Source organism: Seriola dumerili, unplaced genomic scaffold, assembly GCF_002260705.1.
Source record: "Seriola dumerili isolate Sdu_G_001 unplaced genomic scaffold, Sdu_1.0 BDQW01000111.1, whole genome shotgun sequence".
Taxonomy (NCBI): domain Eukaryota; kingdom Metazoa; phylum Chordata; class Actinopteri; order Carangiformes; family Carangidae; genus Seriola; species Seriola dumerili.
This window is the reverse complement of record NW_019174366.1, coordinates 1,507,112-1,531,784: the sequence shown is the minus strand read 5'-3', so window position 1 is coordinate 1,531,784 and position 24,673 is coordinate 1,507,112. Positions and strand designations below refer to the sequence as shown.

The 24,673-nt window shown below is 40.9% G+C and overlaps 1 protein-coding gene across 14 annotated transcripts in view; it reads right to left on the bottom strand.

Moving 5' to 3' along the window:
• The window catches only part of ablim2 (actin binding LIM protein family member 2), a 92,900-nt gene that overhangs the window by 14,261 nt on the left and 53,966 nt on the right, over positions 1-24,673 (bottom strand). For 2 of the 14 annotated variants that reach the window (XM_022747769.1, XM_022747768.1), the window contains exons 7-17: positions 19,245-19,332; positions 17,678-17,736; positions 16,213-16,254; positions 14,605-14,682; positions 14,320-14,463; positions 12,544-12,576; positions 11,523-11,640; positions 9,756-10,040; positions 4,514-4,621; positions 4,190-4,213; positions 1,439-1,492 (exon numbers count right to left, since the gene is read on the bottom strand). In XM_022747769.1, coding sequence (XP_022603490.1) covers positions 1,439-1,492; positions 4,190-4,213; positions 4,514-4,621; positions 9,756-10,040; positions 11,523-11,640; positions 12,544-12,576; positions 14,320-14,463; positions 14,605-14,682; positions 16,213-16,254; positions 17,678-17,736; positions 19,245-19,332 — 1,033 coding nt within the window. The remainder of the gene's footprint in view (positions 1-1,438; positions 1,493-4,189; positions 4,214-4,513; positions 4,622-9,755; positions 10,041-11,522; positions 11,641-12,543; positions 12,577-14,319; positions 14,464-14,604; positions 14,683-16,212; positions 16,255-17,677; positions 17,737-19,244; positions 19,333-24,673) is intronic. The other 12 variants (XM_022747776.1, XM_022747770.1, XM_022747771.1 and 9 more) reach the window with 12 other exon arrangements.

The window sequence follows — 24,673 nt, the reverse complement described above, 5'->3', positions numbered from 1 at the left end:
TTTAAAGCTAAAGTAGGATGGTGGTTTCAAATGGCATGAAATGAAATGATATTATGTTTATTGTTTATTATATTTAACATTTGTTCTAGTTCATACTGAAACATACTGCAGGACTTTTTGTTTCTGATTGATGTAGCTGAGACAAACTGGGAAAAGAGGACAAAGTTATGGAAATCTTCTTGTTTAGGCCTGTCAGTGGAAAAGTGTCCATAACTAGGACCTGAACATGATGTGAGATAAACCCATCACATCTCTATCAGGGTGGGGTAAAGCGCTTTATTATTTTTGTAGCTCTATCTTGTGATGTCGGCCTTGTTCAGACCAGCATTAGCACAGCCTGGAAAAACAACAGCCCGCTCACTGGTTTTAACCGAGACCATGACTGTGATCATTGAGACAGAGGGTGAAATCACTGGTGCCCTACTTATTAAATTCTTCTTTGTTTTACTCAAGCTCTGTGCCAACCCCTATCACCACACAGGTTGATAACTTGATACTCAAGGGTGGTGCTGGCCGTCATAGAGAGGGGCGTGATGCAAACAATCACATAAATAGGATGGCGCAAATCATCGGTCTCTCCTCGAAGGCATGAAAACTGATGGAGGTAGTTGTGTGAGGGTTTAATGAGCTTTAGAGAAAAGTCCAGACTCAGACATTCTTACCTTCACAGACACTGACCATCTGCTGTGTGAAGTGAACGTGTTTGTGGGAATGTGTGTTTTGGAAATGACAGAGATTGCTGTGTGGTCCCCATAAATATGGCATCATACGTATTTTGAGGCATATTGATGCCTTTGGACAATTTAAACACCTATCATATTAAGTTAAGGGAAAGTTCCTGGAGACAGCATTAACTGTTGGATTGCAGTGGTGCGGTCTCCATCATTAAAGTGATGCACTACATGCCCATCTACCACCCTAACCGCCACACCACTACTGATTTGGTTGTTAATGTCAGGCATCATTCAATTCTCAAAATCTGGTCAACAGCAGCCCGAGCAACACAGAGAGCTGCAGGCTCTCAGGTGAGCTCTGATGTCACCGTGAAAGTTTGCTGACATAACTGAAAGATGAGTTTGAGCATCACTGTGGCTCCGTCATGAAACTCTTGAGTTGTTGTTTCAGACAGAGAACAAGTATATCAATAATAATATTTTGACCATCTGACAAAAAATCCATGCCAAAGACAAAAGCAAACCTACACCCTCGGTCTGAACACCCAGTCAGACGAGTGGTACCCACAGGTACCATAGATTTCTGTCTGCAGAACCACGGAGTTGCATTGCACTGACACCACTCCGTCTGAATGGTCAACCTTGAATTGGCCCATTAAGTCCATTTTACAACATAGAATGGGTGGAGTACGACAGGTGACATGCAACACATCGTGCAGAGACCAGACCAGAGAAGGAAGTGTTAAAGAGGAAGTGGACTGTACCATGCTGCTTGTAGATGGGGGGTTTTCTATAGATATTATCTTTGACCATAGTCTCTGAAAATGGGAATAGATGCAGAGGAAAGAAAACGGAAGAAGCCAACATGGGAGGGAGGGAGAGAAAGAAAGAGAAATGGAGAAAAAGAAGCATGAGTTAGCAGTTATTGAGGGATGAGATATTTTGAAGAAGCATAGGGGGCGCAGTAGAGCTGGATTCAACACATTTCTCATTTGGATTAACGCACATCAGAAACATCACCACTTTTAATACTATTCATGCAATATATTCAAAATGTATCAACCATTACTCTTTGTTGGAGGAGGTTATCTGATGCAGAACAATTCAATGACATTCAAAGAATAATATCAGAAACCACACATGGGCGCCAGGCATCAAACAGTCTATATGTATTAGTGTTCTTAAATCATTCAAAAAAGGGACCTAAATTAATAATATACAACAAAAGAGAAAGTTAATTCAAGCCTTGTTGCATTAACTGCTCTGTTAGATGACGTGCCTCTGGAGGATAAAAGGCTGAGCTCTTCCATCTCAGTGTCAGTGGACCCAGACAGGCCTCTGACAGAGACGCTTACTAACAACTGTCACACGTGAATCCACAGCAGAAACATGACTCACAATGAAATAACGCATGTGGGTACTTTCTCTTGTTGTTTCAGTGCCTGTCAGCGGCTGAAACAATAAGTGGATAATGGTTGGCTGTTTTTTCCACTTAACTTGCTTCCAACTTGGGAAGTTTTTTTTTCCCTCTGCAATGACTGACAGTGTAATTGTCAATGGGAACAATATGTTGGATCAAATGGCTTTTCCTCTGCGAGAGACTTTAAGTAATGACGGATACACTGGCTATTGTCAAATCCTGGCCAAATGTATTGCAAATGGAATTCAAATTGAATTAATTTAAGTGATGCAATCTCATGCCAGATCTGTGAGAAAAAGAAAGGGCTTAGAAATAAGCAAACAGTATGGACACAAGGAATGAAAGAGTCCAAGAGATATATACAGAGTGCAACCCAAAAGCTAAAGGCAGTAAGTCAACACTTTAAAGTAAAGACAATGGGCCTCATGCAAGAACCACTCATACAAACAAATTCAATCTGAGGTGACATGAATGACTGATTTCAGAGAACTTGTGGAACTCATCAACTTTCTCATACTTAGAATTTGGTTTTAGGCATGAACAAATTCACAGTCATCCAGATGTATCATACACGTCATGTAAAGTGCAGAAAGTCTGATTTCCTTTCAAGTCATTGCTATTGTTAAGTCAAACATCTGTTTTTATATTCTCACCAGTAAACCAGTGATTATAGGCGAGAAGATGGATTGAGAACACGTGATGAATCATCGACTAATGTACAGTCTGATGGATGCGTCTAAAGGTTCTGTAGCCGTTGCCTGCTTCAGCGATTGTAGTCTCCGGCAGAGGTGTACCGTCAGGGATAGCAAAGTGAGCAGTGTTTGCCCAGTTAAAGCTAAAACAGATATCAATATAATTTACTGCCCTCTTGTGGTGACAGCAGGGTATTGTCTCTGAAGCTAGCTTGACTGGCAGCCGTTGTATCTCTAGTTTCTGTCATTTGCGTGGGTGTGACTATGTCCCATCGACAAAGGCTGGAGCTTGTCATGCGGAGCGGGGAGCAGCATTTTTTGGCGATTGTGCATTGAGGATAATCCTGGGATCTGAGCGGTGATTAGCTATGGTCAAAGTGTGCTCTAACCATGACTCAGCTTCCACCGTCCTGATCTTGCATGCATTATACGTTATGCACAGATGTGGAAGGAAACTAAACCTCCACACACTTCCACAGTCTTTTCTTCCTGAGTGTTAAGAGGCAGCAGCAGCAGCAAGTAAATGAGCAAATGACACTGATTTATCATCTGAGTGCAAGAATATTGTTACAGGATTAGAGCAGCTTCTCTGAGGACTCGCTCAGCACGTAGGATGTGTGCATAGCAGGAGAGAGAGACAGAGGGCGAGCGAGAGAGCGGTGAGGCTGGTGACCGGAGCAGAGAGTTAGTAGTTAGCAGTACAGCTGTGAACGTAGCAGCGCAATGTATGTGCACTTTAGGATATCTGTCAGTAAATAAATGCTATAACTTCTCTAGACCCACGTTCCCATGTCTCCCCTGTGCTTCAACTACAGTCCAGTCTATGAGCCAACACTGAGGCAGATAAATACAGGATTCTGCCTTGTTGGTTGATGGTAACATTGTCACCTAATGATGATGAAGATTACCATAGAAGTGATTTCTAGATATTTATCCTCTATATTGTACATTAGATACATCAGTGTCAGTTTGAAGGAATAATCCTACAACTTCTTCAGACAGGAAGGAGAGCAGAAAGGTGAAAATGTCGAGGCAGAGAGACTTTGAGCACAGGAGAGACAGGAGTTTAAGAGCGATTTGCTGCTGTAAAAATCTACAGTACAGTAATAGGTCTACAGTAATAAAGTCCGAAAATGTTAAGTTTTTAAATGATGTAAATATTTAAACTTGTCATCAGGTAAATCTTTTTGTTCTTTATCTCTGTCACTGTATGAGTCCCCTTATACCACTACTGACACTACTCCATGTTTTTGTCTACTGATTTCCAACAGCAGGACTTCAAGCTCCACACTGTGAAGTTCTTCTTTTTTTGTATTATAGAAACTGTTCTTACATGAGGCCCAATACAAACAGCTTGATACCAAACATCCATTTATAGCTTCACAAGACTTATCTGCATGTACCTGGAAGGACAGAGTTCCAATTCACTGAAAAGTAAAAGACGGAGTCAGTATCTTAATACCAGCTGTAAATGTTGCACTAGATCACCTCCGATGGTTGAAGTTTTAATGTTGCTGCAGTGCAAGGAGTGGAGTGTTGTGGGTATAAACAGCAACAGACTTAAAACCTTCAAACACAGGAGGTCAGTGAAGCAGTGCTCTGTAGTTTTGGTAATTTGCTATGTATCTTACCTTGGTGTCCCCCTCCGTGTCACTCTATAGAATGTGTAAAGGTGCAGGAAAGGTTAAAAGTCGGGTTGCAAGCTAAGCGCTGTGGTTATGGCTTACCTGGTATGTGGAAATGCCGGGGAGCAGCCACGTATGTAGAGGTAGATGAGGGGGATTTGCCATCAGAATAGGTGGATAAGCTGGGGGTACTTCGACCACTTTCACTACCTCCAGTTTTGGATGGAGGTGGATGGGCATTGGATATGAAAGGCAAGAGGGACAGGGTTTGGGAGAAAACAAAGGGCATTGGGGGGAGGGGGGCAAAAAGGCAGCATTATGGTAAGCATATTGATAAAGCTCAAACACGTTGCTGTAATTAATATAATGAGACAGGTGACTTGATAACCCAGCCATACACAGTGTTTATATTTACTGTACGGTCTTGAGCAAATGAACTGAACATCTGGCAGTGAATCTTCCTGGTCTAGTGACCTGTTAAGTAATGAGACACAAAAATCACCCTGTACAAATTTGGATGCTACCACTTTAGCATAGATAATGCACCATGTTGTCCCTCAGCCAAAACGTCCTTTTTCCTACCAACATTGTCCAGAGTCTCAGGTCTGGAACATTGGAACACCTCCACAGGAGGGCATCTATGCTGTGCCTCAAACATTTCTTTGTGGCCCTTCTCATTGCAAAGCAACAGCATCTTAAAAGCTAAAACAATTACATAGATTGAGAGCACCCACCCTTCACAGAGCTACTTGTATAGTCTAGAAGTGAAGGTTGGAGTGAAGACAGGCCAGTAAATTAGCTGTGGGACATTTATGTGGAGGAACAGGTGGGGTCTGCACAGTCTGCCTGAGGAATTCAGATTGTAAGGCTAGAGATGATGCATTCACATGCATGTACAAGCAGCAGACATCAAAGCATCAAAACACAACGTCTCTATGAACACTTGGCTGTATTTGTTCTGAAAATCAAGTGAGCATTGTCTGTCCCTCCAGAGCTCACCTTAGGACACCTGCGTTACAGGTGTACCACCCCAGTCAAACTGCTCCACAACATATCAGAGCTTACGGTCTGAAGGAGCCAATGGGACCACATGTTACTCCTACACTAAATTGATATGTTTAAATTAAACAATCAACAATGGCAACAAAGGTTATTCAAAGGTCTGTCTCTGAGAGCAAGAAGTTCAACGGCCAGATGGGAACTTTCTACAAGAGGTTTGCTGGTAAGGTGAGAGACTGCCGTAGGTTATCTATCTGCTTCAGTCCTGCTTCATTTTATTTACTGAAGCCATTCAAGTGATGAACGGAAGCTGCTGAAGTGATTCATTCAGAACTTGCAGAGACAAAACTAAACTGTAAGATCGCTGGCTTTGGAGATGTCTGAAAACAGCTGTCGGAGAGAAGGTGCTATTGTTCTGAACAGCTCTTCAGTTTAATTATAAAACAGCTTGAAGCCCCAAAGACTGTATGCAAGAGTTTTCCAACTTCACTTTAAAGACAGATTTTAGGTTCTTGCAAATGTGGTAGCACTGAACCCGTTAGTGTCAGTCACCATGGCAATGATTCACTGAGAATGGACCTGGAGAGATTACCTGAGAGACGTTGTTCTCATCATTTAACAGTTAACAGTTGAAAACCACAATAATGTCTGAGCTGCTACAGTTTCACTGTGATTTAAGGTGCCAAAATAATGGTACTGACAGCAGCCCATCATTCATTTTGATACCCAGTAATTATATTATGTTTTTCCAGTTTTTTTTTTCCAAACATTTTGCGATATACAGTGGGGTCCAAAAGTCTGAGAACACTTTCCCATTCAAGTTCATGCATATGTGTCGTGGATCGTTTATCACAACCAGGGTCCACATTGTGTTAAGTCATAAGCAGGCTAGGTGATGGAGTCACTGACACCCTTGAGGCCAAAAGTAATAAACATTGCACACCCAGAATTTTGAGGAAGAAACAGTGAGAGAGAGATTGTGAGTGTGTGTGTGTGTGTGTGTGTGTGTGTGAGACGGCCTCAGACAGAGAGGAACCATCGGGTGAGATCTGGATGCAAGTGGATGAGATCACTGACACAAACAGCACTGCTGTTAGTGGTGGTCTGAGTGATCTCCCTCACATACACACTATCACACACACACATGCCTGGGAACAGACACACACGTACACACCACTGTTAGTGCAGGTCTCATTGTGGGGCAAATCCTGCATACAAACATCTGGAGCCAAGGTAGGAGGGGAAGGGAATTTGGGGGGAGATGCATTATAATCCATCTGAACAGATTAGACACTTGACAAGAGGCACAGTCCATTCATTAATCAGAAACCAACAACACTATAACGAGATAGAAACAATGGTTTTAGGATCATTAACAAAATGTCACAATGTCCTCTCCTCAACTCTCCTTCAACCTCCATCATTAGACAACTCATCTGAATACTGTTCAGTCTTACTACCACAGTGTCTTCTATTAGTGAACCTGATAGCTCCTTAAAGCTCGTTAAGTTATTAAGCCTGTTGCATGAAAACAAATAGCCCTCTTTCATGGCATGTTAGGAACCACTAAGGCCTGAACAGGGCCAGCAGAGCACTATGTGCAAAACTCTGAGTGGAAGCTCATACTGTTTCCCTCTCTACTGCCTCATTTTAATCAGTCCTTTTCAAGGTGCATGCATGAAGTTAGAAAAACTTGTTGGGGTTCTATAAAGTACAAACATCCTTTTTCAGGTAAAGGTTCTCTATAAGCGAAAATGAGACTACATAAGAACTTTATGGTCCTCGAGGAACCATTTATATGAGGGAAAACACAACAACATTTCAGGTTATGGAAAATGTGGAACAACACAACAAAGTCCCTGGTGACAGCTCAATGTAATTTTCCTGTTTCTACTGTGGACTACTCTCAGCAGTGTCCTTGCATGAATTTGAATGATTATTTAATCATTAGCTTGAAGGATGGAAGAGGAAATTGAAATAATAACAGAATACTTACATTTCTGTCGATTGCTTTCACACTGAATGTCTAGACAAAAGCATCAAAATCATTTTCTAGTATAGTTAGTTTTATAGTTAGTTTAGTATAGTATAGTGTAGTTTTGGTAAACAACAACATCCACCTACATCAGCTACAAGAGCAAATCATTTCCTTCTATCCTTCCTTCCTTCCGTCCTTCCTTATTTCCTTCCTGATTTCCTTCGTTCCTTCCTTCCTTTCTTTATTATTTCCTTCCTTCCGTCTTTATTTCCTTCCTTCCTTATTTCCTTTCTTCCTTTCTTCCTTATTTTATTTTATTTTTTTAAATTCATTTTTATTATTCCTTATCGACACCCTGCGACAGACTACCTTTCTTATTTAGTCTGTCTGGATCCACAATAGTCATGTCTTTATTTACTTCAACTCCAGAATGTAACAGACTTTCATTAGAGGCAGGTCTTTATGTCTAACTCCCTTTGTTTGATATGTTGAGAGTTGGTCATAGTCGTTAGTACGAAGCCTCGTTACCAATGACTTCTCTCTCTCCCTCCCTCTCTCCTGCTCTCTCTGCTCGGTGTGTTTTATGTTTAGTTATTCCTCTGCCTCCTTTAGTAATAATGATACATGGAATCAAAGTAGTTTATTTGCTGTAATGGAGGCAAGGCTCAGTGTATTGGAAGCACTCCTCCTCTTCCCTGCTTAGTAGACTGCCTGTGACAAGAGGTGCAGCCCGAACAGCATCCATACATGGTCCAGACCTGAACCAGGTTGATACCCAGTGTGTTTGAAAAAATTCTCTAAATCTAGAGACAATGAGCTGCAGCCGTAAACCCCCCAAATAGAACCTGTTTGATCCAGAGACTCCAACTCAGTGACGAGGCACTTGACTGACCAGTGGTGGAAATATCAGTCAGTCAGTCAGTCAGTCAGGGACATTCCAGATTGGTTTAAAATTATGGGTTTTCTGAAATGTTGTTGTATTTTGACTCTCAGGACCACTGTATTATCTCCTTGACTTGCAGTTAAAATATTCAGTTATTCATCAGTGGTTTGGTCAGGAGAATTGTTTCTAAGGAATCCATTTGTCGATAATGTACTTACTTGTGCTTCTGTCAAAAACAACAGAATTCAACAATTATACTTGTCACCCTGCCTGCAAACCTCCATGTGCATTTTGTCAGTCATCAAAACCCAAAATCTGCACTTTGTAAAGATTCACACCAAGGACAAGAACAAGTAACATCAAGGGGATAAAGTTTGACACATAACAATGAACAAGGAAAAACAACAGGGTAGATTAGAAGTCAAAGGCAGGCAAACAATGAGGTCAACAATCTGAACAGACAAGCACAAAAATGAAATCTCCCTCAATCTTCATCCCAAAGATAATGCCAAATGTATCAGGGTCACACTCAGGTTTACATCAAGTTAACCATGCACGACAACAACCACGTCCACAGACACAAGTGAACAGGGCAGGCAGAGTGAGAAAACTGAGTGGTCCTACGAATGTACCTTGATGCATCCCATGAACCCAACAACACCATGATACCAGACAACAACATCACAAAGCCTGCTAACCATTCCACTAGGGGACAGGGGACACAAAGAAGAGAAAGACTACTGGGTTTTTTTACCGTCAGGAGGAGGTAAACTGAGATGCAGAGAAGTCCTAGGTTTAGGGTCAGGGAGGGGGTCCTGTTTGAACCCTGGGGGTGAGGGAGATCAAGGGATAGGGAGAAGATGAAGCAAAGGGAAGTGGTTGGATAAGCCTTCCTGCTGGGTTCACCAGGGGATATGTACAGCACTGGTTTGTGATGTTGATTTCACGGATGTGTGGTATCATGAATAGCATTAGCAGTTTCATGGCTTTAGTTCAAGAATTAGAGAAAATAAACCCTCATGAGTGATCAAACAGTGGTTACAGAGCACACCAGGTCAGATGTTCTGTTTCCCATTATGACTCATTGGTCTATGGTGAACCAAGAGACCCAGAGACCCAGAGTGAGAGTTTCCAACACATGGTTAATTTGGTGCTTAACCACAACTCATGCCAAGTGAACTCATTTCAATGGTTGTATCACAGCATTCCATTCTGAAGGACCTTTGATCTCGGTCAAATACAGCGAAGACTGGCACATTGCTGCTGTTCCTAAATCCAAGGATTGCAAAACTCATTCTGGTTGGGTAGCAAGTTGAAAACCCCATGTTTGGGGCACTTTAAATTCCCATTCAAATATTAGCTTTTTGATAGTTCTTGAAAGGTTGGAGGTTTTTGTCTGTCTAAGATTTGACAACAGCAATGATTCCAGCTACTTGTCCCTTGTCTGTATTGGACCAGGTCTTGGTCTCAGCGTGCTTTGATACCTCTGAAGTAAGGGATGTAGTTGTGCTGCTTCAGCATGGCCAGGGTGGTGGGGTTTAGGTGTAAAGACAAGCCTGCACTGCCACCTGCTGGTGTGGGTGAGTACTTGCCGCCACCACCACCTCCACTCCCTTCGGTCCCACCAGAATAGTGAACAGGGAGGGAGGATGAGTCCCTGGCCCAGTTGAAAGGGTACTTAATGCCACCCATGAGGGCTGGGGGCAAAGGAAGAGAACTGGAGTCACGGGCCTGGCTGCTGTATCTATCGCCAAGGTATAACTCTGGCCCTGAATGTCCAATCAGATCACAGAAACATGATGAGTCACTAGATGAAAATGTGAACGTATACAATAAATACAATGTATACATAGTCAAGTCTTTTCGACAATTAGCATTACAGGACATGAATGAAACAGGAATTGTATTTGGTTTTAGTTGTTTTCTGTTGTTTGTTGGTGACGATTTTAAAGTATCTGACTACTTTTAGGCCAACAAAAATACACCATTATAGAACTAAGGTTGGGTATTGATATCTGTGCCAAGACTATAAACATTGGATAGCACTGTATTTTGACCGCACCTAGATGCCATTAATAAGCAGTAGTTGTAAGATGATATACTGTATAACACAACTGAAATGTTTTCATATCTTATTTGTTGATGAAATATAAAGAATTAGTTAATTACATTTATTAATCAGATTTACTAATAAAGTGATCATTCATTTATAAATACTTAATTACTTTCCATGACAACTGAGCAAACACATTCTGTTTGATACTTCCTGGTCAAGAATCAAACCCTCAAGCTGAACACGTCTCAGTGAATCTGAACACGTTTACAGTTTTAAAACCACTAGTGAATCATTTGTGCACGTATAAACACAGTTACTGAATCATTTTTAACACAGTGTTATTCATGTGTGATTATCATGACATATGATTACAGCTGTTATACGGTGTTTACACTGATGAACAACAGGTACAAATAATTCATAGGAAAAGAAATAGTAGAACAACACATTCTCAAACTCGAATAAAATGTCCTAATATTGGCTTAAAATGATAATACAGTGTATTAATAACCAGATATTTACTGTTTATATACTGCTTATAAATGCTAAATAATGAGGGGTAAAGTCATTGTGAGGGACTTGGACTCATGATCTCAGTATTTCAAAATGCCTTGGATGAAACCAATTATTGAGCTTTAAGAGATTTACTGTAGATTTGAGAAAAATCCACAAATATTATGCTTTGAAGGAAACTGTATCATCTTATTCTAACAAAAGGGAAGATTTACAACAAACAGAACATATACTTCAGGAATGAATCTCTGCTGTCAAGTGACATTTTTATAAGGAAATACAAAAGCAGACTTTGACTTAGTTTGAGATCCTCTAATGGGTTTTGACAGTGTAATATAAGGGCTGCAGATTTTAATCAGCCCAGGGAGGAGCATGTCATTTCATTTCTGGTTTTGAGAATGATGAATGAAAGAAAATGTTTGTAGCAGATGCTTTCTTCTATATACAGTGAAAAAAACCTCTGAGTTGCCACTTTTTTCTTTTGCACGACATTATTCTCAATTATTTACTGATGAGAAAATAAATAAGATGTGAGAGCAATGAGAATGCATGGAATATGCATGGGTTTCTGGGTAATATAATCCTTCAGTATTTTAGAAAGTCATACTTTAACTTGGACGTTTTCATGTGACAACAGCATTATATGGATTCTGGTGTACTACTGTGTATATGAGGCTGATACCTGCTCGGCTGTAATTTTGAGGGGAGCGGGATGGGGTATAACGTCCATGGCCCCCCAGGGAGCTGTTGGAGCTGGGACTGGAGGGCCTTCTCTGACGGGGTGACTTCTCCCCATCACCCTGGATGCACAAACACAAAACATAATAAAATAAATCAGTTCATTCTACGGAGAAACACGTCCTGACTCATTCCTTCATCTCAGCGTCAGACAGAAATGTGGGCAAGACTCCATCTCTGATGCACTCTTAATAAAATGGATTCATTATATTGCACATGGCTTACAAAGGATCAAGGAAAACATAACGTCATGATAACACAGAAGACTGACACTTCTTCTTTTTAAAGAGTCAAAACAACAAACAAACAAAAAAATATATTTTCTTCAACTTGAACGGCTGCAAAAATCTCACCCACACTGTGTGTGTTTTTGTGGCCTTTCTTTCTGTTGCTACCTTTCATGGATGTAGCTAGGTGGCAAGATAACTATGTGGGAAGATGATGCCACTTATTCTTACCCTGCCTATGTATCAGCCAGCAGCAGTAGCCGTCAATATGGACAGCATCAGACTTATGTGAATACACATAGAATTATGTGTTGAATGGAAAACTCTGTGGCTATACATGTGCTATATCACACCCTAGCAAACCCCTATGGGGCAAGAGCAGTCAGACAAGCTGCAACAGAAAACTTCAACTTTGACCTCCAACAACAGAGCTGTGCACAGTTTTCCTATGGAATGAGGGATTATTAAACATTTAAGGTTTCACCTCCAAATAAAATGGTTTCGATAAATGGCTAAACTGTTAGCTTGTCTCGATGATGTTGGAAATCCTTTAAGCACAAGAACATATGAACTGCTTTAATCAAAGCAGACAGCATCTGTATGGACCACTGACACATATCAAACCCTTTAAAGGTCCTACTTCTCTTATTTTAAAGATCTACATTTTAAAGCCTACACAAACAAATACTTGACATGTGATGTGTGACATGCACAGTGAGACATAGGGAATCACGTTACCTCAGTAGGAGTAGGAGAAAGCAGCTGGGGGGACTGCAAATGAAGAGGGGGGAGAAAGCCAATGATTAGGACGAACTCATATGAGAGATTATATGAGTTAACCATCCAACCATGAGAGTGATCATTCAGTGTCAGTGAGTAATGACATTCTTTAGTGGATGGATGAGATGAATGAGGCGGATCCGTTCAGTTTACATGGTCAGGTTGAGGCTGTGACTGAACTGCAGAGGAATGGATGTGTCAAGTGTGAGAAAACCCAGCGTGTGGTCGTGGATGATGGAGGGATAGCAAAGTGAGAAATTAAAAAAAGGCAACACAGAGGCTATGAAAGGAAAGTTACACAAAGCTACAGCAATCTGTTTTTATCGGTTTTTATGTGTTAAATATATAAAATAGTAATAAACATTTAATCACTTGGCAAAACATCACTATCTCTTCTACACATATATTCTAATCTGTTGTCTTTTCACACCATTTCCTCTTTATGATAAACTATTGGCTTTATTATTAGTTAATTAATCATTAAGTAATGCATTTTAGATTTCAAAACAATTATTAAGGACAACACATTTAATATGGACACCTTTGAGTCATAAGTCATTAATAAAGTCAATAATAACGAGTCAGTAACTTCTCAGTTTCTAATGAGCTGTCAAGGTAACTAATAAAAAAATAAATTCTCAAATTCTAATACACCAATAGCAGTTGATATAGTAGTAAGTCGTCAGCTATTAATTTCATAATAATACATCAAGTGTTCGTAAATGGATTTTGATTGAGATGCTCTGCAGCACTTGTAGCTAAAAACAACAAAGCAGGTGGTATGGTGAGGAAAACACCAGCCAACTGGCAACCCAAAGGTTCATTTAAATGACTCATCTATAAAGTATTATTAACAACTTTATGGCCCATTAATAAAGCCATTAGTTACAACTTATACTCACTTTATAAAGGATGGCTTATTAGAATGTCATAATTTGTCAAATGTCATGACAAATTTGAGGAAGAATGAGACAGTGGAGGAAATATTCTTAATTAAAGTAAATGCACTAATGTAATGTTCAAGTATCACTACAGGTAACAGGTCTAGCATTCAAAATGTAAATATCATCAGTAAGCCGCATTTAAAGAGGAACTCTCCACCATTCAAAGAGTGTTTCTCTGCTCTCCGGTAAAAAAAGTTTCAGTCTGTTTCAGCTCTGAATACAGACAGCGTCACTTCTGGGTAATTGCGCTCTGTGGCACCCAAAACCAAACCAAACAGTGATGTCATGGTGTACTGGCCACGCCCTGGAGTACACGTCTACATCACTGCAGCAATATGCAGAAATATAAAACCAATTGAAGCAGCAGCTGCTATAAATGTGCTCACAATGCAGGCAGAATGGTTGTCAGTGTAAGCTTACCATGCATTATGTTCTATCTGATATATATAAAATGATGCATTATATGTAGTAAATATACTGTATATATACATACATATATGTATTTAATGAATACATAAAGTACATCATTTCTGTGTTGTATTTGGTTTAGGCAAAGTTTACTGCATATGCAGTTGGTTAATTTAATTGATTTAATTGAATGCATCATATATCAAATGCTAATCATAAGTTCATATTTTTATCTAAAATGTAAATATTAATTACTATATCTTTCAAAGCAATGTAGCAGCCCATAAATTCATGGGTGAGTTCTTGAGTGGAATCGACTGGAAAAGAGAGAAGAGGAAAAAAAAGAAAGAACAAAGCAGAGAAAGGGAAGAGGCTGGCCTACCTCTCCGTAGTGCCTCTCCTCAGATGGGTAGCTGACGTATGGAGAGTAGGACAGCATGTCAGGCCTGTCGATGTTATAGATGGCCTTGGTCTTTGGAAGAGCTGCCAGGTCCTTGTAGTCCAGCATCTCCTCTCCTAATTTGGCCTGAAAGAATGAAGCAATCAAATACATGGTTAACTTGTTTGTCAGAGCTTTGTTGAACTAATATGTAAGAAACAAATGCTACAGATCATTTTCAAACACATATGTATCTGCAGCTGCTGCCCCCTGGTGGTGCAGTCTTACATAGATGACTCTGCTTGGAGAGCCGGAGGCGCTGGATGCTGGGACAGAGGTGATGCTCTCAGAAGAAGTCCGGGTCACCTAAAACAGACACAAACACACACACACACACACACACACACACTGTGTAAACATACTAGAAGCTGATATGTGGAGGTGACAGAAACATCAGGTATCTTTACTGCTCATCCACTCAAGCTCATGCTTTGTGTGAACAGAGGTTTAGTTCAGATTTTCATTTCCAAGCCGCCACATAAACCTCTCTTCAGTGGAAAGAAAGACCATGAACCGTCGTCTGGTGACAACACAGTGAATCTACAGTGAGAGCACAGGGCAACTCCCACCCTGTTACTGCTAACACTGATCACAACCAATGATTGATTTCTTTATGAAGAATTAAGCTCTTGATTGGTTTTGCATTATCTGACTGTTTTGTCTGTAAATTGTCAGAAATTAGTGAAAAAAAAGTCATAATTTCCCAGAATCAGAGGTGACATCTTCAAATTGCTTGTTTTGTCCTACCAACAGTCATACCACAGCCCTGTGTGTCACAGCGCTTTGTACATATTTAGACAAATGTGCGGAAACAACATGTAGGTTTCAGCCTCCTGTCAACTTCTGCGGTGTGCTACCAGCTGGAAAACCTGGTATTTTTATAGCTCACAAACACTACTACATGTTTTCCTTTGTTCATCAAGCCCACATAACATTAGCTGTCAGAGATCCATAGGTCTGGCGACACAGGCATGAACTTTCCCACAACCTCAGCACTACGTACGGTCACATACACACTACGCTACAACAAATATTCATGTACAGACTCGTGAAGTGAAGAGTGCTGAACAACAGGTGACAGTATCGGCCCCCAGCTGGTTCACACCTACAAGCAAACTAACAAAGAAAAATGCAGAAAAATGAATTGAGTTTTGAATAAATTCAGTTGGATGTTAGCTGCGGCGACCTTTGACTCTAACCCTTTAAACTGGAGCTTAAACATCAACTTCATAACTACATAAACTAAGTCCCAAGTACAACAGAACAGAACAATGTGCTTTAATCACACACAAATACGCACACACACGCCCACACATGAGTACTGCGGCTCTATTAGTGAAGCTGTGTCAGGCATGGGCAATCAGCAAATATCAGTTATTGTTAAATCACACAAGTTGAAGAGAGCAGTGAACCTTCCCCCCTCAGAACAGATGAATGAAAATAAGGCTTGTGATTATAGTCTGATCTTTATCATCTTGTAGATTTATCTTTAAACAAGTCACATCCACCCCGGCTGTTCAAGTTGTGTGAGTGTTGCCCTCCACAGATACACATGATGTATCCTGCAGGTCCAGGAACATCCGTCATCTCTGCTTGTTCATTAAACCCTCCCTGTACATGCACAGGCGGATCATCAGCATCATCAGTCACTGACTGCTCAGATCTGCCTCAAACATTCAGTGTCTTAATGTGACCCGTCGATGCTGCTGCTGCTCGACATGAAGCAAATGTAGCAGTAGCTGTCAACCCATGCAGAAGATGGTTGTGTGTGTGTGTGGGGGGGGGAGGGTTAAGTGAGGTTTGGGCGGGTACGGGGGGGCGTACAGGAGCACCAACCTGTTGCTCAGGGACGTCACTGAGCTGTATCCGGACCTGCTTCTGGGAAGGAGAGGGAGTATGATGAAGAATGAGGATGGGAGATGGCGGACGGGCAGATACTGGATGTGAGGCTGTTGTATGTCAAAATGAAATGATGTAATAATGTACAAATAATGAACTCCCTCCTCCTCTTTGCTGTGAAGGGTCGGCTGGCTCAGTGTAGTTCCTGATAAACCTCGAGGTTTCAACTAGCTAACTCTTTCTGTTGGTGACTTTTAGAGGAGCCTGTGTATATGGGTCTTTTTCTGATTTGACACTGAGCAGAATCCCTGGGGGGGGGGGGGGGAGTCAGTCCTCATTGACGTATGTAGAAGTGGGAAAATTACACTAGCAAGGCTCACTAACTGATGACAAATCAATCTTACTATTGATCCCTGTATCCCGATGCCAGACTGCATACCGGTTCAAAGCAGGTTGTGAGTCTGAGACTACGTGATATGAAAAAGTCAGTATACAGAATAAAGAATTTATTAAAACTTCCAAAGACAAAATATCAATCTGTGGAGAACCCCTTTGTTTTCACTGATAAGGTTTAACTGGTAGTCGCAGGTCGACTGCTATCCAACAGCAAAACTGTGTATTATAAAGATAAGTAGAAAGTAAAGGTGCAGCATCTAGTGTGGATTGGGACCGTGTCTGATCATCACTGCAGACAACTTCCAACTTTGATTTTGTCTGCCAGACTGTGACTGTGGTAAGTGAAGATATGTGTGAGGTTCAGGCTGATAGCAGACTTTCATCCTCTGCTCCTCACTGATCCAAGTTAGAACGCCAAAAACAGCCGAAGAGCAGCTTAATGCTGCTGATGATATTGAAAAGGTCTCATCAGGGAGGTCAAATAAAAAAAATCAGGAACTAATTCAACTGACGACATTTCTATACACTGGAGAAGACGGCCCTCCCCCTGCTTCTTCTGGACGCCACAAGGAGATAAAGTTTTGAATAAAACTTTTCTGACATGACAGACACATGAACTCCCTCGATCACCTTTTTTTTTATCAGTCGCTATCAACCTCAGCGAAAGGAGCAAACAATAGAGAGCGTTTATGGAACAGAGTCATAGACGGCGTTCAACAAACTGAAATATATATATTTCATTTCAAGCAAATCATCACTAATCAAACACGTCTTCAAGCGTCTGTCTTCCTCTCTGTTTTACCCACACACACAAACACCACTCCCTCTCTCCCTCACACCCTGAGGGGCCTCTGATAAGAAAGCTGCTGGTCGCTTGTCATAAATTGCTTTCCATCACAGTGTAGCAGTTCCACTACAACAGCCTCTACGAACCGCTCATATCTTCCCATGTAACATCCTAGTAAAAACACTCTAAGTGCCGGCGCTCTGTGGTCGGATGTGTTTCTGTTTTGGGTCTATTTGGGGATTTTTTTCACGTAGTTGACTCAAGATCTTTTCCACCCACCTTACTCTTCTCCTCCTGCTTGGCTGCTTGTCTGCACGGAGGATGCCAGATAGAAGATCCTGAAGACACAGAGACAAAGATCATTTACGGCATTTCACATGTCCATTCATATTGTGGCAGGTAGTGTGAGTTGAGCGTGTTAGCATGTGAACATGTGTAATTCAGATAAAGGTGAACATGGTAAACATATTAGCGTTGTCCTTGTTAACACTGTCGCATATTAGCATGCTAACATTAGCATAACCATGGACCAAAACCTTTGGTGGGGCAGCTTTCAGCTTTGATGCTCTGAGCCGATGGAACAGCTGGAAGTGTTGAAATGTTTAAATGTAAACTCAAAATGTTCCTATTCAACCTGGCTTTTCATTAAGTCATTAGTCACTTTATTTTATTCACTTATTTTATTGTAATTACGACCAAGATTGTATTTTATTGTATCTTATTCTATTTTATGTTCTTCTTTTATGTTCTTCTCATCGTCAGCTTTCTTACTTGATTTGCCCTTTTCTTTTAAGCTCATTTAGCTTTGAACTGCACTTACCTGTAAAGTGCTATTCAAATAAAGTTTGATTGATTGGTTGATTGGTTGATTGATTGATTGGTATAGCCTCACAGCCATACAGTTGCTGGCATGGCTGTGTAGTAGTGTTGTAGTTTTCAGTAGTTTTTGTTCAATTTGCCATTGTTCTAGTTTGCTGTATATTATTTATTATATCTCTGTGATGAAGTAATGTATGGATGACAATATTGACATCTATACAAGGTGAAGCTAAATGAGACTATGGAGACTACGTTCATGACTCAGCTCTTCATCTGGACTGAGATTTTTTTTAATATTTTTGGGCATTTTTGCCTTTATTTGATATTACAGCGAGAGGTAGACAGGAAAGTCAGAGGAGAGAGAGTGAGGGGATGACATGCAGCAAATGTCCGTGGGTTGGATTTCGAACCCATGGCCGCTGCGGTCAGGACCAAGTCCATGTGGTAGGCGCTCCACCAGGTGAGCCACCGAGGCGCCCCAGTCAGATATTCTTATGGTTATGGAAACAGAAAGCTGAGATATCCATGAGTAAATCAAGTAGTAGTTCAAGAAGAGCGGAAGCCAATCAACCATCCAGGGCACAGCACCAGCTGCTGCTCCGTGTTAGAGCCACAGCAGCAGTAAATAACATCTCTATGACTGTGTTGGTATGACTCAGGCACAAATGTGCATGATTCATTCACTGAGCTGCCAACCCGGGCCATTAGGAAAAAGAAGAACCATAATGCATTGGGTTTATGCTGAGGAGCAGAGACTGAAGACAGGTGTTGGGGCTTTAGAGAGACAGAAATAAGAGAGCACAGATAAGAGTGAGCCAAAGAATTCTGTCACCACTAGACTATTAGCTGCAGTGCTTCATATAGTTTAAGAAGAGACAGTCACGTGTTTTTAGGAGTGAACCCTTTGAGGTTAAGCAGAAACAGTTACAGTACCTTCCCTGAAAGTTTGGAGTGACAATAAAAGCGCTTGAATATTCAGTATATAGTGTATAGTTTGTATAACGGATCTGAAAGTATCTGAGTTTACCTTGCAGGTACATTTCTTCTCCCTCTGCAAACATCTGCTCACAGCGGGCACAGCGGGCACATGTGGGGTGGTAATGCTTCTCTCCAGCCTGTTGAGCAAGAAACAAGAGCACGTTAGAACGGTGCAGCATTTATTGTTGGTTTGAGCTCTTCAGTGGAATGATTAAAGGGCTACTCAAGCAATTTATTACTGCACCACCATAAAGCTCAGGGACTTGCAAAAGACATATTCAAAGGCAGATATTAACTGACTTTTAGGAACTAAATGTATGAGTCATGTGCCAAAAACACTGCATCTTACATTTTCAATTATGTAACACAGTGGCATCTTATTTCAGAATTTGTATGTAAGTCAAAAGAACACAGTTGACTTATGTGTAAATGGTTCTGACAGATTATCTTGTAGTTATGATTTGTCAGATTGCAGATGGCGTCATGAAATCTGTTACAGTCACAATTTTGACTTCTAGTATTTTGATTTTCTATCTCAGTATTTTGACTTGAAGGGATCCATATACAGGCATTCATTCACTCACACACCATTAGCCCATCTGCAGAGGTTGGGAGTAGGACTGTTATAATATTATTATTCACTTCACAATAACTGTGGCCAAAATCATTTACAAGAACGATATTATTGTAATATGAGTCAATGCTATGAGTCAAATCCATCTTTAACCTTGTTTACTGTGTTTTGTCAAATGAATTAGATTGAGATACGACTGTAGGGAGGTGGAGAGAGAGTCTGAAACCATGACTGTACAAAACCGAACAAAAAGAACAAGTACATGTAACACAGTGAAAAGGCAACCAGATAAACAAAAGTATTTCATTTTTTAGTTTAATTTTTTTATTGTCAATACTGGTAAACTGTGACACCAGTAGTTGGCAGTCATGGAAATATAATATTTAGTTATAATCTGGCTCATGTATAACTGTAATCATGACAATCAGACAAACCAATGCAGTACAGCCGATAACAGACAAACAGGAAATACCAATAAGTGATTTCACACCTGAGTGACCAATACGTTTACCTCATCCCTCAGGCTGCATTGTGGCCATTACTAACCATTACTGAGCCACACCCATCACCCCAACCATCAAATCATGCAAAGTCATTGATGTAAGTGTATGCAACTGTATTCCTATATAAGCTTGTTTTCTGCAGGTCTAAAGGCACATTTTCTTAGGAAATTCATAATTAGCTCATTAAAAAGTTTCAGAGTTTGATTTGCATTCCTTGATTTAAGTGTCACTGAATGACAAGACAAGACAAGACAAGGTTGTGTTTCATTATTGAGCCATAAGGTGGAGCTCTTGTTTTTAGTAAGGAGCAGTGCAGCTGCATTCAGTGCAGAGAGAGGTGAAACAATCAACTTGACAGATTTACAGACGTAGTGACTGATCAATATTCATCCACAGCAAAAAGGACAAAACACAACTCCAACAGCAGCTGGATCTTCTAACAGCATTAGTATCAGTGGTGACGTCGTCTTTTAACACTCAACGCAAACTGTTCAAAACTACCTACAAATTCTCCAATAAGCCTGATGAGTCTGCAGTGTCTGAACCATTTATTATGACCCGTGTGTTAAGAATGGAGCTGTGATAACAAGGCTTGACATTTAGAGGCTAATGGGGGTCATACTGTATGTTATCTCCAGAGCTTGAAGAGGCAGTGTGAGGGGAGGTGGTTGTCCCGGTGTGGATGGATGTGCCTGTTATATTGTTGTTACAGTTATAGTGTTGATTGCTTTTGGACTTGTTGTACTGCAGGCCATTGGAATCTAGGGTTCTTCAGGGATCCACTTAGTTCCTTATAGCTGAGACCCAGAATGCAAGTCAGGCTGGTCCAGAATATTGCTGCTAGCGCTGGTGTTCTCTTTCCTCTATTGGGAACTACAGTACTTGGGTCCAATTATCCTTGGGTATATTTGGATCTGGTCTGACTGTCTATGGGTCCCTCTGGATCAGGAGTCTTTGTTCTTAACAAGCTACTTACTGTTTGCATTTCCACCTTGGGTAGTTTCCCTTCAGGGCCATTTCTGATTGAGTCCACAGTACTGGCTCCAAAACAGCACTTTGGACCTCTGCCACTGGAAGCAACCATCAGAGCAGTTGGTAGGTCCAGTGCCTTGCTCAAGGACACATCAGACAACTTGTTGTTGTTGTGGAAGAGTTTTTCCTTTTCGTAACAAGATTTTACTGAAACTAGCAAACTATTGGTCCAAAACCTGCTTTTCTCCCATTTGAATACCGGTCTGTTGGGTAATCCAAAAAACATTCCTCTTGTCCAGCGAGGATTCTGTCAGTACTAGTGCCTTACTCTCTCTTGTTTGGTGTCATGACAACAAAAAACAGTATTAGAAAAGGAGAATTATCTCACTCTGTTTGGCAGATTTTCTTGTTTTAAAACGTGTGATTTATGGACTCAATAATAAGCTAAACTACTCAAGATGGACACTCTGCGATGAAATCATTCTTTTCCTCTCTTTGCACAACAGTCATCTGATGTCTGCTGATCTCCACCTCCCAAAGGCATCCCTTCTTGCTTCAACGGCGGCCTGAATACGCACAATCCCTCTGATGTCCCTCCACTTTGCTATGTCATCTCAGTATGGAACGATAGGAGAAAACATAGCATTGACGCTGTATTTCTTGGATAACACCCTGCGTAATGATTATCAAACTAAATGGACAGCAGATGGGGAGATGAGGCAACCAAAGACACGTGCTTCCCAGACTCCAGGTTCTAGTATTATTGGGAGACAAAGAAAGTAGCATGTTGTGGACACCATGCCAAAAGCTCATACTTGAAGTGAACTGAGACCGATAAATAGACAGAGGCTGAGAGAAAAAAAGGAAGTTGACTTAGAAACATTGACGTCCGGAGATAAAAGGACAAAGCTGGATTGAAATTCAAGCATGGAAAGTATGTGAGGGCCGGAAAGGAGATAGTACTGCAATCTTCCTTTGTCAGACTCCAAGGGTGCAGGAGAGGAAAATTGTCCTGCAGGACTGATAAGTCAGGGAAGACAATGGGCTGGAGGAAGGATGAACTTGAAAGATGATGACTGAATGTTTTACTTAGGAATAAGGCTCTAGCTGGTCAGCCAGGGTTTCCATTTGTAGTTAAGACTCCGCAGACTTCAGGGTTTTTGAGACAGCCATGGTAAAGAGCTGGAAGAGATCATGGCAGCGCAGTGGTAACATGGCAAAGAGTTGCAAAGAGTTGGCAAGCTTTTTTTTTAATCTCTTTGATTACTTAGTTATCTACATACCTGGTCTTCTCTCTAACAAACCAATCAGGTGACACACACGCACACACACACACACAGTCTGTTTGTCTACTCTCTGCACAACTGGCAATTAGAACACAGCAGTTACTCAATCTATCTCTCTCAAGCTTTTACAGCGCATCTTCACAACAGCACTCTTCTTGCTGTTGCACTTGTTGTACGCACAAAAAGTATTTGTGTGTAGAATGAAAACAAAAAGCTTGAGAGGGAAGTTCAAACCTTGTCTATTTTTATGTGTCACAGACTTGGCCAGTGCCTGTCTAAAGCGGGTATTATTGTCAGACTGTCTAGAGGGGAGGTGCCAAACACTGTCGGATGGTCGAAATCACCTTGAAAACTTCCTCACCTTTCCAACAAGGGATTGGAGGGGGTCTGTGTCCGACAGATTTTGTCACCTTCTGAAAGCAACAATCCAACAGCCACACCTGCTTACTCTGCTCTCTACTCTTACTTTAATCAAGCAATAATTGCCCTGTTGCCATAATGAGCAACTGTGATTTGATTTTATACTGCACATGGCATGAGTCTGCACAGTGAAAGGAGTTGGTTTCCTGTTTGAGAAGTTAAAGGTACGCAGCTTGTAGCTCACCGTGGCTGCTCCTTCTTGTTCCATCACTCCCTGCAATATTTCAAACTGATCCGCTGTCAAAAAATGCCGAACATGGCCGTTGTCTTGTTTTGTAGATGTATTTTTGATGAACAATAGCAGTAAGTGCAAAGCTCACTGACAAACACACTGCATTTCCTACTTCATGATACAAGTCAACTTGCACTTTGCCAGTTAAATGCTTTTAAAGTGAAGCTGCAGCAGGAGGAACGTTTGGTTTGCTTCCTGCATTTCTGGACAAACAACGAAGAAATGCCACGGCAATGAGAAGCTGAGCAGCAGAGATGTAGGCAAAAACCATACACACAGTTTCAATTCACCCTCCTGTACTGCTGCCAATTCCAGTTATTGATTTGATATGTCCCCACCAGGACTGTCAGCATATCAGATTTTCACTACACAATATATATGATCCAAAGAATTTATGATAACGATATAATCACAATATCTACAGAAAATTTGAAAAAAAACCCAATAATGCTATCAAGCAACTTCATCTTTACCTTTGTTTACTGTGTCTTTTGTTCCTTGTTTGGCAAATGAATTACACAAAATACTAATGTAGTGAGGTGGAGAGAGAGTCTGTAACCATAACTGCACAACAGCAAACACAAAGAATAATTACACTAATTGGATAGTGAAAAGGCAACTGGATGAACTGATAAACACTAGAGCCCCAAGGCCTAACATCTGCCATCACCATATGTCTATTATAAACATGATTTATCGTCAATACTGGTATATCGCAACACTATTAGTCCCCGCATAGCAGACTCTTCGGTCTCGACAGGCTGCCCATTGATGAGCCGGGGGTAAGGAGAGGGTCTGTTCTCAGGCTCTTGGGGAGGCCTAACTCAACAGCCGTAGGAGTGATAATTTAAGAAATGGGAAAAGGGCCTAAGAACCTGGGAGCCAACTTGCATGATCCCACCCAGAGTGGAAGCTCCTGGGTCGACAACCTGACCTTTTGACCCGCATGTTATTGAGCAGCTGGAGTGTGACACTTGTCAGCTGTCCGTTTGCATCGGTCAGAGCCCTCCTCCAGTTGAGGTGGCACTGACACTGGGCTTGACTGGGTTAACTAACTGGTGTGGGTTTAAATGTAATGGCTAATGGTCTTTATTAACTATTAAACATAACATTTTCTTGGCAGTTGTTATGCACTGACATGTAGAGTAGCAAACAATTCAAATGATTTTGAACTCAAGATATTTTTGTGCACATGCATGTTCTAAGCAGCAATGCTGCGCATTTTTTGGTAACTTAAAAAATAGACAAATTCAGTTCAACTTTATTTTCAAGTGCATTACAAATACAATGAAATCCTAGTGCTCTGGCTATCTCTGTTTTAAAGTTAAAATCTTTTAACTTTTCCAAAGTAAAATGTCTAAAAACAACTTGACCTATGTTCTATACGTTGTTGAGTTGTGTTCTAGCATTATCACAAATGTTTCCATCAATTCTCAAACCTACAGAAATCATCATGGTATAACATTTCGCCTGTTGCCTGTCAGTGACATC